Source organism: Musa acuminata, chromosome BXJ3-9 (assembly GCF_036884655.1).
Source record: "Musa acuminata AAA Group cultivar baxijiao chromosome BXJ3-9, Cavendish_Baxijiao_AAA, whole genome shotgun sequence".
NCBI classification, from domain to species: domain Eukaryota; kingdom Viridiplantae; phylum Streptophyta; class Magnoliopsida; order Zingiberales; family Musaceae; genus Musa; species Musa acuminata.
In genome coordinates, this window is record NC_088357.1 from 46,910,849 (window position 1) to 46,924,031 (window position 13,183).

Consider the following 13,183-nt stretch of genomic DNA (forward strand, 5'->3'; position numbering starts at 1 on the left):
ATGGTTTTGGACATTCTGTGAAGCATGAATTTGTTTATGATTATTAGCAATTCTTATGTTGATATTTTGATTTAAGTCTTTCCTTTATAAATTTAATTTTATAAATCAATATCGGTGATTGTGCCAAGTATGATTATACACATGATTTCATGAATCACATAATGTTGCATTTATTGAGGAACATTTGGATGAATAGAAACAAACGTATAGAGGGATTTTGGGGCCATATTTAAGACCTAGAATTCTCCTTTAACTATTTTGTCTCTAATAGTATATTAACCGAATAATTTTGTAGTTGTATTCGAAACTAGACTTTTGATTTTTTCTCATTCTTATTCTCCACATTCTACAAAACCTTTGGTTTAGTTCTCTCAAACACGAAAGATTATTGGAGAAGGTCAGCATCACCTCTATCGTCGCCTCAAGAAGTCAAGACGAAGAACAATTGGTAGAAAAAAACCATCGTGGACGTCAAGACTCGAGACTCGATTGTTCTAACACCCCCACAGAATGTCCTTACAATGATTGGCAATCAAATTAACATTCCACACAATATCTACTTTGGTGCCACATGCATGACTTAGTATTTTATCTATTGGGCTAATCATTTGTTAAAGAATAGATCAAAATTTAAATTTTTTTGAGAATTCGGTCAAAAACTTAACTAATTGAATCTAAATCTAGTCAAATAGTTAAAATACAGTAATAATCAAGTTTGATCAACTTATTTGATTATAATAATTTAAATTAATCAATTTTATAATTGAGGTTACAAATTTAAAAATTTTAATTTACGAAGGATAAAACTATAATTATATTAGGATATACGAAAAAAATATTTTATTTATGAAGAATAAAATTATCAAAAGAACATAGTTAGAATTAAAAACTTTTATAAGAACAAACCTAAAATTTTAAAAATTTACCCTCATAGTTGTAGCTAGTTTCATCGGGCCCATGCATGTGGGTCAATGATGCAGTGATTGCCCATTGTTTACGTGCTACCTACCACCCATGCTTGTAATGGGGCGATTGTCCTCATGTAGTCGATCGAAGACCACACCGACGGAATGCCTCCGTGGTGCACTGCTAACCGAGCATCGCCAATGAATCGTCCCACTGCGTAGCCATGCACATGCGCTGACCGACAACCCCCATAGTCATCATGGTACGCGGTTATACCCGCACATCCTATTGTACAGCCATTAGGAGCCATTAGGAACCATGACCTTCAGCATTCAATTGATATTAGTCATAACCAGCAAGCTCTGCCATAGTCGTATTGCTGCAACTGCCACTAGTAGCGAAACTGTTGTAGGCGCCAAACGTAGTGGTACTACTACAGTCATCACACCCTATGGTGCTTCCACTAGGTACACAGCTACTACTAGCGATTACTTAATGATACTGTTATCAATAGTAAACTGTCAATCGTGATCCATCAATCAAGCACGAGGAACCTCACATTGCATAGAAGCAGATGATAGGACAAACTAGATAAAACAACAAATCAACACTATATGTGAATTGTTCATGCATTGTAAATAAAAATCAAATAACACCTATTTACAAGCAAAATATATTAACAAATAGATCTAAAGTATTTGATTTTACAAACATGGCTTTGATACCCATCGTAAGTATAAAAACCATCATTATGCTACTATTATACGAAAAACCTTAATGTTAAAATTTAAAATCAAATAATAATATATTAAATTTATAATGTATACCTTTCGATATCATTTAGAAAGTTTTTATCTGATTTGTGGGTGAACCATCATTAAATCCGAAAGTTATAGCAATGTCGATAAAGAGAACTAGATTCGTCTTCTTCTCTTCTCCTATCCTTCATAAGACCGCTATGAGTGATGGATTTAAAGATTAAAAGAGATTGAGAATAGATCGGTAATCTCAACAACTAGTTGTATTGGTTGTACTCATCCCTATAAGGTCATGTTCTTTTATAGGTGAGAACAGAGAGTTTATGATAAGTAATTAGGAGAGTCCCTTCCATCAATATCATCCTTTAAGGAATCCTATCATAATTAGACTTTCTTTCTATTGAACAATAATCATAATTAAAATCTAATCATATTCATTATATATTTTACCTAATTAGATAGGATCACATAATCTAATAGGACAATATCATTAAAGGATCATTTTTACGGGGATGTCACGTATCAAGATGGCAAATTCTACTGCTTAACAAATAAGTGAAGTCCCTTTTAATCTACGTAAAGTTCTACCCATTGTGACGGTGTTGTGAGGTGGTTATCAATTTGTATTCCCTACTTTGACTACTTACGAGACTCCATCATTGATTATAGGTATAAAAGCTTAGCATGCTCGGGCACACGGGAGTTGTTCCTGATTGCTGATTGTGAGGAATAGAAACAACTTAGTATCAAACTACATAAATCCGCATGGACTAAATCCTTCCATCGTTATGAGGGTTACTCTTGGGTCTAACTTTTACTGGGCTAATGCGAATGACTTGGGGGGCATGTCGAGGATTTAGGAGGACTACAAGGAGAGACTATCTATCTTCTTCATTGATTACCAAATGAGCAAGCACATGGATATGGATACTTATTTTGTTGGTTTCTTCGTCGTGAAACAAAAAAGGAAGATGCAATTTGCAGCACCAACACCAAAATATCACCAACAACTTGAAAGACCCATTTGCTTCACATCCTCAATGCAGTGAATACAAAATAAGTAGATCCATTACAGTTATTAACCTATTTTGATTACCTTTGAACAATCAACACTGAATGAAGAAATATATTTTAGTAATCTTCGAATGGTAAGCACTAATATACATCATCTTATTTTTAAATATTTAAAAAGACTATCTTCGTGACTCAAACCCTAATCTCTCCGATCGTAAAGGAACAACAGTAATATTGTACCAAGGTTAATGTTTTTTGTGCTATACTTGGAACAAAAAGAAGTTTCTCTTTATTTTCTGAATTTGCATCTGTTTGATCCACGTTAGAAGATAGAAGGGAAATGATATGGTCCTGCTTCAATTATCAAATCATAGATACAACACATTGCAATTGGTTTTGCTGTATGGGGAGGCAACATAAAGACACATATGGATCACTGACCCGTTCTGCTCAGAAGCAGTCGATGCCTTTTGCTCCTCTCAAAAGTATGTTTTTTTGATAGATTTCTGTATGTTCTTACCACACATCATTAATTATTCCAATGACTACACAACCCTTGGAGTCTTATTTGGTGAGATTAGTAACAGGAAAGAAATGATGAGATCTATCTTGTCTTTATATACTTATTATCATGCCATTTTATTTGGAAAAACCACTGGCAATCATCATTGGAATTATTTCGACTCTTAGCAATTTATGTGTCAAATAGCTACATTTTCATTTAACTCTGGTTATCCATCCTAGTGCTACAGGAAAAAAAAAAAAAAGATACATATATCTTCAAACTTACCTCAGAAATTATAGCATAGAATTGAAATGAAAACTTGCATAACATATCGAATCCGAGAAATGGATGACTAAAATGCCGGGTTGCAAAAATGAAAAACTATACTGTGGCTTTATGACTCAAATTTTGGAGAATCCATTGAAGCATCAAGAGAGAGACTTTGATTGAGGTCTCTTCAAATATTGTAAGTTGAAAGATGATCAGGTCATTGAAAATATAGATAAGTAGATTAGAGACTTGATTGATCGATCTAATTTAATTTGTCTTTAGAAACATGTAAATCCAAGTTGACAATTTTGAATTCAGAATGTTCTTGGATGGGTTTCTTTGTGCTATACCAACTAGCATGAACAATATATTGAGTAAATCAGACAAATTGAGTATGATAGTATGAACATATCTTATATAGTGTGAACATCACCCGAACATGGGTGAAAACATCTTATATTCATTGAGTTGATTCAACCCGGTCCACTTCTCCAGAGTTGTCATGTTTAAGAATTAGAATCTTGCAATGGTTTGTCATTCTCTATAGGTGATTTGAGAAATGTTTTATCTTATTATGATGCATTGGGTTCGGTCGATTCTAAGATTAAGTTAACTTGAAGACGAGCCGAAGGTATAGTCGACTTGAAGACAGGTCGAACTTAGATATGATCGGCTTAAATATGTGATGGACTTAAGGATGTGATCGTCTCAAAGGATATAAACGATAGAAAGTCACAATCGACTAGAAGATGTGACCGAGTTGAAGTTATGAAATATTTGAGAGACACGACCAAGTTGAAGAAACAATCAATTTAGAGAAGTCGGTGTTGATATCAGTAATGGTACTAAGGGGAGTTTGTGAGTGAATTAGTTCTAGTATAAATTTGACAATCTTCAAAGTATGCGAAAGTGAGGTGCACAAATAGAAGATAGACACACCAATTTATAGTGATCAAGATTTTGTGCCCTATGTCGACATCAAGCTTTCACTATTTATCTTGTTTCCAATATGTGAATATCAATTATCACTTACAACTTTTTCTTCTTCAAAACTTAGACGTTTTAGACTTGGAACACTCAAGCTTTTACAAATGTTTTGACACCTTCCATGACATAGCAAGCCTAATAAAACTCAAAGCAAGTTTTTAGGAGAAGATTTTCAACACTTGAAGAGATCAACGAACTTTTTTTTTTTGCCAATCTAAAAAGGATATTTATAGGCGCAAGAAACCCTAAAAACCTATAAGAATAAAAGGGTAAGATACTCTTTACCATTGTCATATTAGGCAGTATCACTATCGACATGAGTGGTGCCACTACTTGGCCTAACTGTCACTACTTGCCCTAGCAGTGTTATCGCTTGAGCCTATATTAGCTTAGTACAAAGTCCAAAAGCCTTTTGGTTCCAACCCAATAATAATATATTTTAGCCTAATGACTCGACATTCAATCCTTTTTGTACGTGACTAACCCTTCAGCACAATAATAGAAACTCGATTGGCTTATCATATGAACTTCTGATTTATTTGACTCATAGATCTATCCTTCGACTCAACAACCTCATCCTCCACAATGTATGCACCTTTAGTTATTTATGGACATCTTTGTTATTTATATTTTTATTCCAAATTTCAATTTTACAATTTAGGAATTATTTAAGGAAACTCACTAGGTGTTGGAATTTGAGTATCTGATGTTGCAAATCATACTTATTACAACAATCTCTATGTTTAATGTTATAATTGTTTTACAATTTTGGTTGTCTGCAAAGCTCGCTTTTTATATAATCTGACTATTCCAAATCTCAATTATGTTATGATTTTGCAGAAGTGTGATTGGTTCTGAACTAATTCACATTGAAAACTGTATTGGAATCAGCTTACCAAATCATCGAAAGAAACCAAGAGGTTGAAAAGAACTGAATTCAACAGTTCCCTGATTGAATAATGGTTTCCCGGTTTGCATGGGATTTGAGTTAATGAAATATATCCTAATTTTCCCAAGTTGATCCCGAATCCATCTGAAGTTGGCAATAATCCTAAAGAATCATAGATAGATCATTTAGCCCAATAATGGTAAAACATCATTATTTCATCCATAAAGATGACTATATTTATCTTTTGACCCGAATGATCTCAAAATCTTTTTCTAAACACAAATGGCACAACTCCTAGCTCAAAAACTTATCTAAAAGGACTCAATAAAAGTCAAGAATTCATAGCTACTTTATGGGTCCCATATCACTTAATTTTTGATATTTAGGGGGTTCATGGGATCTATAACTCATAAATGAGTATATAATTGGGATTGATAAAGTTTTTTCCTCTACAAATAACTCCTTTCTTTCATTTTAATTTTTCTTATTTTGCTATATTAAATTATATATTATTATTTTTAAGGTGAATTAACAACACCTGATGAAAAAAATATGGTATCACAATTAATCTCACATAAAAAAATAAATTAAAATTAAAATTAATTTATAAGTGTCTAATGAGTGTACAACTATTAACTTCGACTAAGTATTTTTAGTCGATTTAGATTCAGTGAAATTAAAAGACTAGTTATCCTATCGTGATAATTGATATTAGAATCGGATTGACAATGACTTTATATGGTGAAAAAATTACTTTGTAGTGTTGACTTCACATGCATCATACTATAGTTTTGTGGATGTACATATCATTTGTAACAGTGGTAACCAAAGGTTAATGAAGCTCCAACCAATGCAAGGATAGTGAAAATTAAATTTCTATAATGCTTATGCTTGGACTTAATTTGTAATTGTAATTCATGAATGGTCTAAAGCTTTCCCTCAGAGTTAGGAGAAGACTTCTTCAGGAGCCAAAAATATAGGCGATTAAAATGGCTAAACAAAAGTACAGATCGACATCTTGTTACAAAGAGGACCGAGTCACAAGGAAATGGGAAACGATCGTCTACATCTTGTTTCAAACAGGACCAAGTCACAAGGAAATGGAACCCATGCATGGCCTCTGGTTTGCTTGCTTTATCCATTCTCTTCCCCCCCCTCCCTCCCTCCCTATATAAACACCCCCCTCCGTTCATCCCTAGTCGGCCTATCACATCAGGAGCCAGGGCTCCAAAATAAACATCCTCCTTTCACTCCTTTGTATCGCCAATTTGATGCACAGGCCTATCTCGGAATAAAAGAATAAAAGAGAAGATGTCGAAGGCCATCTTCGGTGCTGTCTCGGCGGTCCTCCTCGTGGCCGCGGTGATCGGAGTGGTAGCAACTGTTGTGAGTTCGAATCATAAGACCGATGCTTCTGAGGGTGATGGTTCACTTACCACCACGTCCAAGTCCGTCTCGGCCTTCTGCGCCAAAACTGACTACCAAGCCGACTGTGAACGCACCATTGGTTCTGCCATCAATGGCTCTTCCTCCCCCAAGGAAGTCATCCAAGCTTCTTTTCAGGCGGCCATTGACGAAATCCAAGCTGCCTTCCACCTGTCCAACAACGTAAGTTTGAAGGCGAATGACCCGATGAACAAGGCTGCGTTCAACATTTGCCGGCAGCTCCTCGAGGATGCCGATGAGGAGCTCAATGCTGCCTTCTCGGAGACTCATGACCTTCAGGGTCTGGCGAGGAGGACCGATGACATCAAGACATGGCTCTCGGCCGTCATCTCCTACCAGCAGACCTGTCTCGATGGCATCACCGAACCGGAGCTCCAGTCCACCATGAAGGACGGTCTAAGCACGGCCACAAAGGTCACCAGCAATGCCATTGCCATTGTCGATGAGCTTAGTTCATTATTAAAGTCCTTCAAGATCCCGATTAACATAACCATGGGCAGTCGACGCTTACTGGTCGATGAGCAAGGGTACCCTTCGTGGTTCTCGGGCCATGACAGGAAGCTCCTGGCTGCCCATGCGCGAGGCCAGCTGACCCCTAATGTGGTGGTGGCTAAGGATGGGAGTGGAAAGTTCAAGACGATCAACGATGCCGTTAATGCCATGCCAAAGGATTACTCTGGGCGGTACGTGATCTACGTGAAGGCTGGGGTCTACAAGGAGAATGTCATCGTTGGCAAGGATAAGGTGAACGTCCTCATGTACGGTGATGGATCAAGGAAGACAGTCGTGACCGGGAGCAAGAACTACGTCGATGGCGTGCAAACTGTTGATACCGCGACCTTCGGTTTGTGCTTTCCTTACTTTCCCATGTTATATATGCTTCTACTTTACTACTGCACTACTGCAATAGTATAGAGCAGAAGGAAAGCTCATGTTACTGGCATTCCCCAGCTGCCCTCGGACAAGGCTTTATCGCCAAGTCAATGGGGTTCAGCAACACGGCCGGAGCAGAGAAGCACCAAGCTGTGGCGCTCCGCGTGCAGTCGGACATGTCAGCCTTCTTCAACTGCAGGATGGATGCGTACCAAGACACCTTATACGTGCAGGCCCACCGACAATTCTACCGCAACTGCGTCGTCTCCGGGACGATTGACTTCATCTTCGGCGACTCCTCCACCATCCTTCAGAACTGCCTCCTGGTGATGCGACGCCCGATGGACAACCAGCAGAACATCTTAACGGCTCATGGGCGATCTCAGGCGAAGGAGACCACCGCGCTGGTGATCCAGAACTGCCGCATCGTCCCGGACAAGTCCTTGTTCCCGGAGAGGTTGAAGTTCCGCAACTACCTTGGCCGGCCATGGAAGGCATACTCGAGGACCATCGTCATGGAATCTACCATCGGAGACCTGATCCAGCCTGAGGGTTGGATGCCGTGGGACGGAGCAAATTTCCTTGACACGTTGTACTACGCCGAGTACAACAACCGTGGGCCCGGTGCCGGAACCAGCGGCAGGGTGAACTGGCCTGGATACCATGTTATCGGCAGGACCGAGGCACAGAAGTACACGGTGGAGTCCTTGATCCAAGGTTCCAAGTGGATCAAGTTCTCCAACATACGCTACTTTGGTGGCCTTAAATTTTGAGATCCGAGATCCATGGGAGGTTAGTGTGGAGTGAGCAACCATGTGGAGTTGGAAAGATGAGATTGAGAGGTGGGATTGAGGCTCCTTGCTTATGTATTGACCTGTGATATGGCCATTTTAATCGAACACTTCGTTCCAGGGTTGATTTGATTCCAAGACACATGTTCCTGCTGCATTCATCCAACTCTAACCTTAATCTCTGATTGAAAAGCTTCCATTATTCCATAGCTAATGGGCTGCATAATCAAATTCAAAATAATACTGACAGATACAGTATTTGAGCAGGTGTGTTCTTGTGCTAAGTAGACGAAGTTGCGAATTCCAATTCTTTGGTAAGTCCACTTGGAAGCGGAGAATATTTGTAGCATGAAATACCATTGAACCTCCTTCACCCTCTCCTGAGGATCTGCAAGGAAACAGGGATATACGATCTCCCTAGGTAACACAATCTCTATACGCAGTTTTGTGTTTTGCGGATTTTGCGCACCAATTTTCGCACGACGACGAACATCTTTTTGCGAATCGGGGATTTTTGTTTTCTTGTTCTTCCGCTGCGCATATGATGTCGCCCCCCATGATTTCCCTACAGTGGTATCAGAGCAGATCCACTAACAAAACCATTGTCTCAGATTATGACTTGATACATAATCTTTTTGCTTATTATATTTTTGGCGTAAGGAATCAAATCAGAAAAACTACAATTAACCTTCTTATTATATAAAGGAGGAAAGGCACAATGAGATCACTCCATCAGACAACTAAACGCCGGATTCAAAAGCATCATTAGTGGGACTCGCCATGTCCTGGCTCTGCACGCGACGCATCTTGAGGGAGGGTGACTTCTGGCTGTCCTTCTGTGACGATAACGAGTGCTCATCTAGTCGTATAAAGCTGTAGGCCAAAGCCCCTGCTACTGTGCCCACGGGCGGGCCAACGAAGTACACCCACAGCGAGTCAAACTTATTGCTTGCCAACGCCGGTCCCAGCGTCCTTGCTGGATTCATTGACCCTCCCGAGATGGGCCTGCAGGTGTAGAGATACCTTCTCGATTATGTGTCATTACCATATATTTTGGCTATCTTAAAAGCCTATACTTCTCTATTCCTAGAAATTTCACGGCTTACATAATCGCTGCTGCTTCTAATGAAATTGTATAAAATATTATATATATATATATATATATATATATATATATATATATATATATATATATATATATACATATATATGTATGAATGTATATGAAAATTAGATATCTTAATTTACCCCGCTAAGATGGAGGTGATGCAAACTGCTGAGCCAACTGCGAGGCCTGCTAACTCTCCTACCTGTGGTTGAGCAAAGGAAATGTGTTCAAGAGATCATCCAAGGGCACACGTAAGAAGGACGAACACTGAACTGCTAACGAGAATGAGGAAACTATATAGAGGGACTTACGGCTTTTGTGTCCGTCGCTACCGCCGCGGTCACGAACATCATGTTGAAGGTCACTACGATCTCCGTCACCAAGGCTTTCGCGGCAGTGTGAGACGGCGTCGTCGTCCCTAGATCATGAATGGGATCGAGCAGCTCACGTAGGATGTACGAGGCGGTCGTAGACCCTGCTATCTGAGCTAACATATAGAAGGGCACCTGCAAGTGAAGATAGAAGCAAAGAAAGCTCTAATAAGTGACTTACTGCTCGAAGAGAAGACCAAAGAATTATATTTAACTTCAGATTGGTCTGTTCCTTCTGCAAGGGTTGCAATGCAAATAAAGAATGAATAATATCAAGAATTTACTAGGAATAGTTCCTATTTTTCACTGTCTCTTCCTAATCACGCCTATTTTGGACGCTTCTGTTCTCACGGTCAGAGTTACTGTCGTGCAAGGTTTTGCTGGAAGAATTGAGGAAGATGAAATTACTTTAATTCTATCTGTCACTAATTGGAGCTGCCAACTGTTCCACCATACTCCATTATTGCAACATACAACTCATCAAACTATTTTCGACCACCTCAAGTTGCATCAGTTGACTGTTCCATAGAATGATGCAACCAGAGAACTATTGATAAAGGTATCCGCTCCCCAGTAGGCCTTAATTCATGCGTACATGTACAGAGGGGAAACGAGATTGTTTAGTTGGACATGACATCTCACGGACAAGAACAACAATAAAGAACGTCTTCTCATCTATATCCTTCAACTCATTAGAGAATCTACCACCATCTTTCGGATGTCAGAGTTTTACTTATATGTGTCCTATTATATGTTTATGCATATAAAGAAATAACAAAAACAAGTTATTGGCGAATCTTAGCATGATATCGTTGATTAGATTCAACGCCCTACACTAGAGTTGATAGTATGGTTTTATAGTATAATGCAAAACTGGGATCCATTATATGAAATAAGTTTTATTGGCGAAGCTCAGGATAACATTATTCAGCAGGTTCAACTCTCTAAAGTTGGTAGATATTTTGTTTTATAGATCGATACCAAAGGGTCTTTTTCTCTGATTTGACGTCCTACTTAGCCCAGCTATGACTTCATTATATAATCGTATAGGAAGATTAATATAGTAATTGACACAAGATAAACCTACGTACATCATAGATATTAGAATCTTTTGATGACTTGACTAATTTGGAGGTGATCATGTCGACATATGGAGTTAGAACAAATATGTCAAAACTTGTGACATCAAACAAAGCACTGAAAGGAAATTTTTAAAGCGAGTATAGGTGTGGTTCATCATATATTGTTATTTTACTTCCGCATGACATGAGAAGTATGCTATTTTACACAACACCTTCAAGGCTTTCAAGAAATGAAATCAGCATCTGCCACCCCTGCGACAATATGTGCATTGTGGTTTGCATGTATAGCTAATATGTTTGAGATCATATCAGAAACACTCTTGGAGCGATATTATCATGTATAGCGAGAAGTTCTCATTTTGTAAAGCGTATATAATTTGCAGGTAAGGGATACATAAGCTGTCTTTCGATCGGAAAAGGTTTTTATTTTTTGTTGTCGAGGTTCCTAATATAGTGAGCAAGAAATGATTCACCTGTATCCATGGGAAATGCCGGGCGACGGCGAAGGCTAACGTGACTGCGGGGTTCATGTGCGCCCCGGAAATATGGCCAACCGCATAGATCATCACAGTGACGATCAAGCCACCGGCGACCGATTGCCCTAATTGCGACACCACGCCCGGGTTGTTCTTGTTTAACGCACCAGCTCCGCAGGTCACGAACACAAGTAAAAATGTAGCTATCATCTCAGACACAACCTACAATCATGCATATGTGTGATACGTAGCATGGACAATAGAAGCCAAAGATGCAACGCTGAACTCAATACCTCACCTTTCTGGGAAGAAATGGTGGAAAGAGTTCCTTCAAATTTCTCCGACGATGGACTCTGGGGGGGTCGAAGTAGCTTGGGGTGGTCAACGTTTGAGCTGTGACGACGTCTATGTCATGGATTTCGTTGGAGTTGTTAGGCCTTACATGGGAAGAAGCCATCTCCAATCTCCAAACAAGTCCGGCAGCTCAGTTTATGCTTTGCGTTCTTCTTGGGCTGGGCAAGTACTTATAGAGGGAGCTGCAGGAGTTGATGATGATGGACAAAGGGTCGGCCATTTTTATAAACCTGCATGCTAATTATTTCGTAGCGGGGAGCTCAGCATGACGTCGGTCATGGGGAAGGGACTTCTGCTCCTGCCAGTTTCACTGTTCATCTTCTGATGAGGGGTGTCATCTGGTCTGACCTTTTCCATTAACGAGGTGACCGATTGCTTCCATCTCGGATGAACCCCATGTGAAGGGTGACAGTGAGTGGTAAACCTACGTCTCCTTTTTGCATGCAGTCGGCTGAAGAAGTCCTTCATAAGCGTAAGCTTCCGCCTTTCCTAGTTTCTATCATCACCCGTTAACCTAACCCACAGTGAGGGCCGCGTCACTTGGGAACCAATAGTTCCATCAGCTACCCCTCTCTATCCATGTCCCTCCAATTGAGACCATCATGTTCTCATTTTTGACCCAATACTTATTTTAATTACTAATTGTTAAAAAGAGATTAATATTGATAGGATTGGATGGACATATATTGATTTTAGCTTATAATTTAATAGATTAAAAGTTTAGATTAAATTGATGTATCTAACACTAGTTATGATATATTAACCTAATTCATGTCAATTTGATTCAATTGTGTCGATTGCTAAGTAGCCAATCATTTATCCTTCAAGATAATTATTATGACTTTTAATTCTATGTCTGACTAAATCGAGATCGAAAAACAAAAGGGATTAAAATATTCTTGCTGTTCTTAAGATTCCACAATGCTTTCTGAGATTTATCAATGATTTAAAATGCAAATCATATCAAATAGGCGATTGGCTACAATTTAAAATGCAAATCATCAAGAATCACCTAATCTAACATCCATATATTTATCAATAATAGCAAAAGTCCAAAGGTTCAAGAACAAATTTGGTGACTCATCTACCTAATACGTTAGTTCATCCTCAATAGCGGAATTCAATCTCTTCTATAGTCTAATAGCTTGATGGCAAAGGTTATTCCATTCCTTGCAAGGCGTAAGGGAAAAGATATTGACATCATTTTTTTCATAGGTTGATTTCCCATTGAAAGTTTCTATGGGTGATGGATCGTACGGTCAAGTGGTGCTCAAAATAATAGCTCGAAAGAATGACGCCTGCATTGCCTAACCACAACTTTGATTGGCCATTCTATTTTCCTTTTATATATAT

General features: G+C 38.8%; 2 protein-coding genes across 2 annotated transcripts; one reads left to right on the forward strand and one right to left on the reverse strand.

Annotated features, from left to right (window-relative positions):
- Window positions 1–6,536: 6,536 nt before the first annotated feature.
- Window positions 6,537–8,564, forward strand: LOC135649442 (pectinesterase-like). The gene is made up of 2 exons (XM_065167783.1): window positions 6,537–7,619; window positions 7,727–8,564. The coding sequence occupies exons 1-2, from the start codon at window positions 6,641–6,643 to the stop codon at window positions 8,419–8,421; spliced, it is 1,674 nt and encodes a 557-aa protein (XP_065023855.1). The 5' UTR covers window positions 6,537–6,640; the 3' UTR covers window positions 8,422–8,564.
- Window positions 8,565–8,689: 125 nt separating this feature from the next.
- LOC135649443 (aquaporin NIP2-1-like) lies at window positions 8,690–11,988 on the reverse strand. Its single transcript, XM_065167784.1, has 5 exons — window positions 11,775–11,988; window positions 11,474–11,698; window positions 9,859–10,053; window positions 9,688–9,749; window positions 8,690–9,444 (listed from the first exon to the last, which is right to left on the reverse strand). The coding sequence occupies exons 1-5, from the start codon at window positions 11,931–11,933 to the stop codon at window positions 9,180–9,182; spliced, it is 906 nt and encodes a 301-aa protein (XP_065023856.1). The 5' UTR covers window positions 11,934–11,988; the 3' UTR covers window positions 8,690–9,179.
- Between the last annotated feature and the right edge of the window lie 1,195 nt (window positions 11,989–13,183).

What these genes read in the sequence shown, in the direction of transcription:
- LOC135649442 (XM_065167783.1), top strand. Translation starts at nt 6,641, where the DNA reads ATGTCGAAGGCCATCTTCGGTGCTGTCTCGGCGGTCCTCCTCGTGGCC. An exon ending in TGTTGATACCGCGACCTTCG is followed by an intron (nt 7,620 to 7,726) that starts GTTTGTGCTTTC and finishes GGCATTCCCCAG; the next exon opens with CTGCCCTCGGACAAGGCTTT.
- LOC135649443 (XM_065167784.1), bottom strand. Translation starts at nt 11,933, where the DNA reads ATGGCTTCTTCCCATGTAAGGCCTAACAACTCCAACGAAATCCATGAC. An exon ending in GGCATTTCCCATGGATACAG is followed by an intron (nt 10,054 to 11,473) that starts GTGAATCATTTC and finishes CTTCACTTGCAG; the next exon opens with GTGCCCTTCTATATGTTAGC. An exon ending in TAGCGACGGACACAAAAGCC is followed by an intron (nt 9,750 to 9,858) that starts GTAAGTCCCTCT and finishes GCTCAACCACAG; the next exon opens with GTAGGAGAGTTAGCAGGCCT.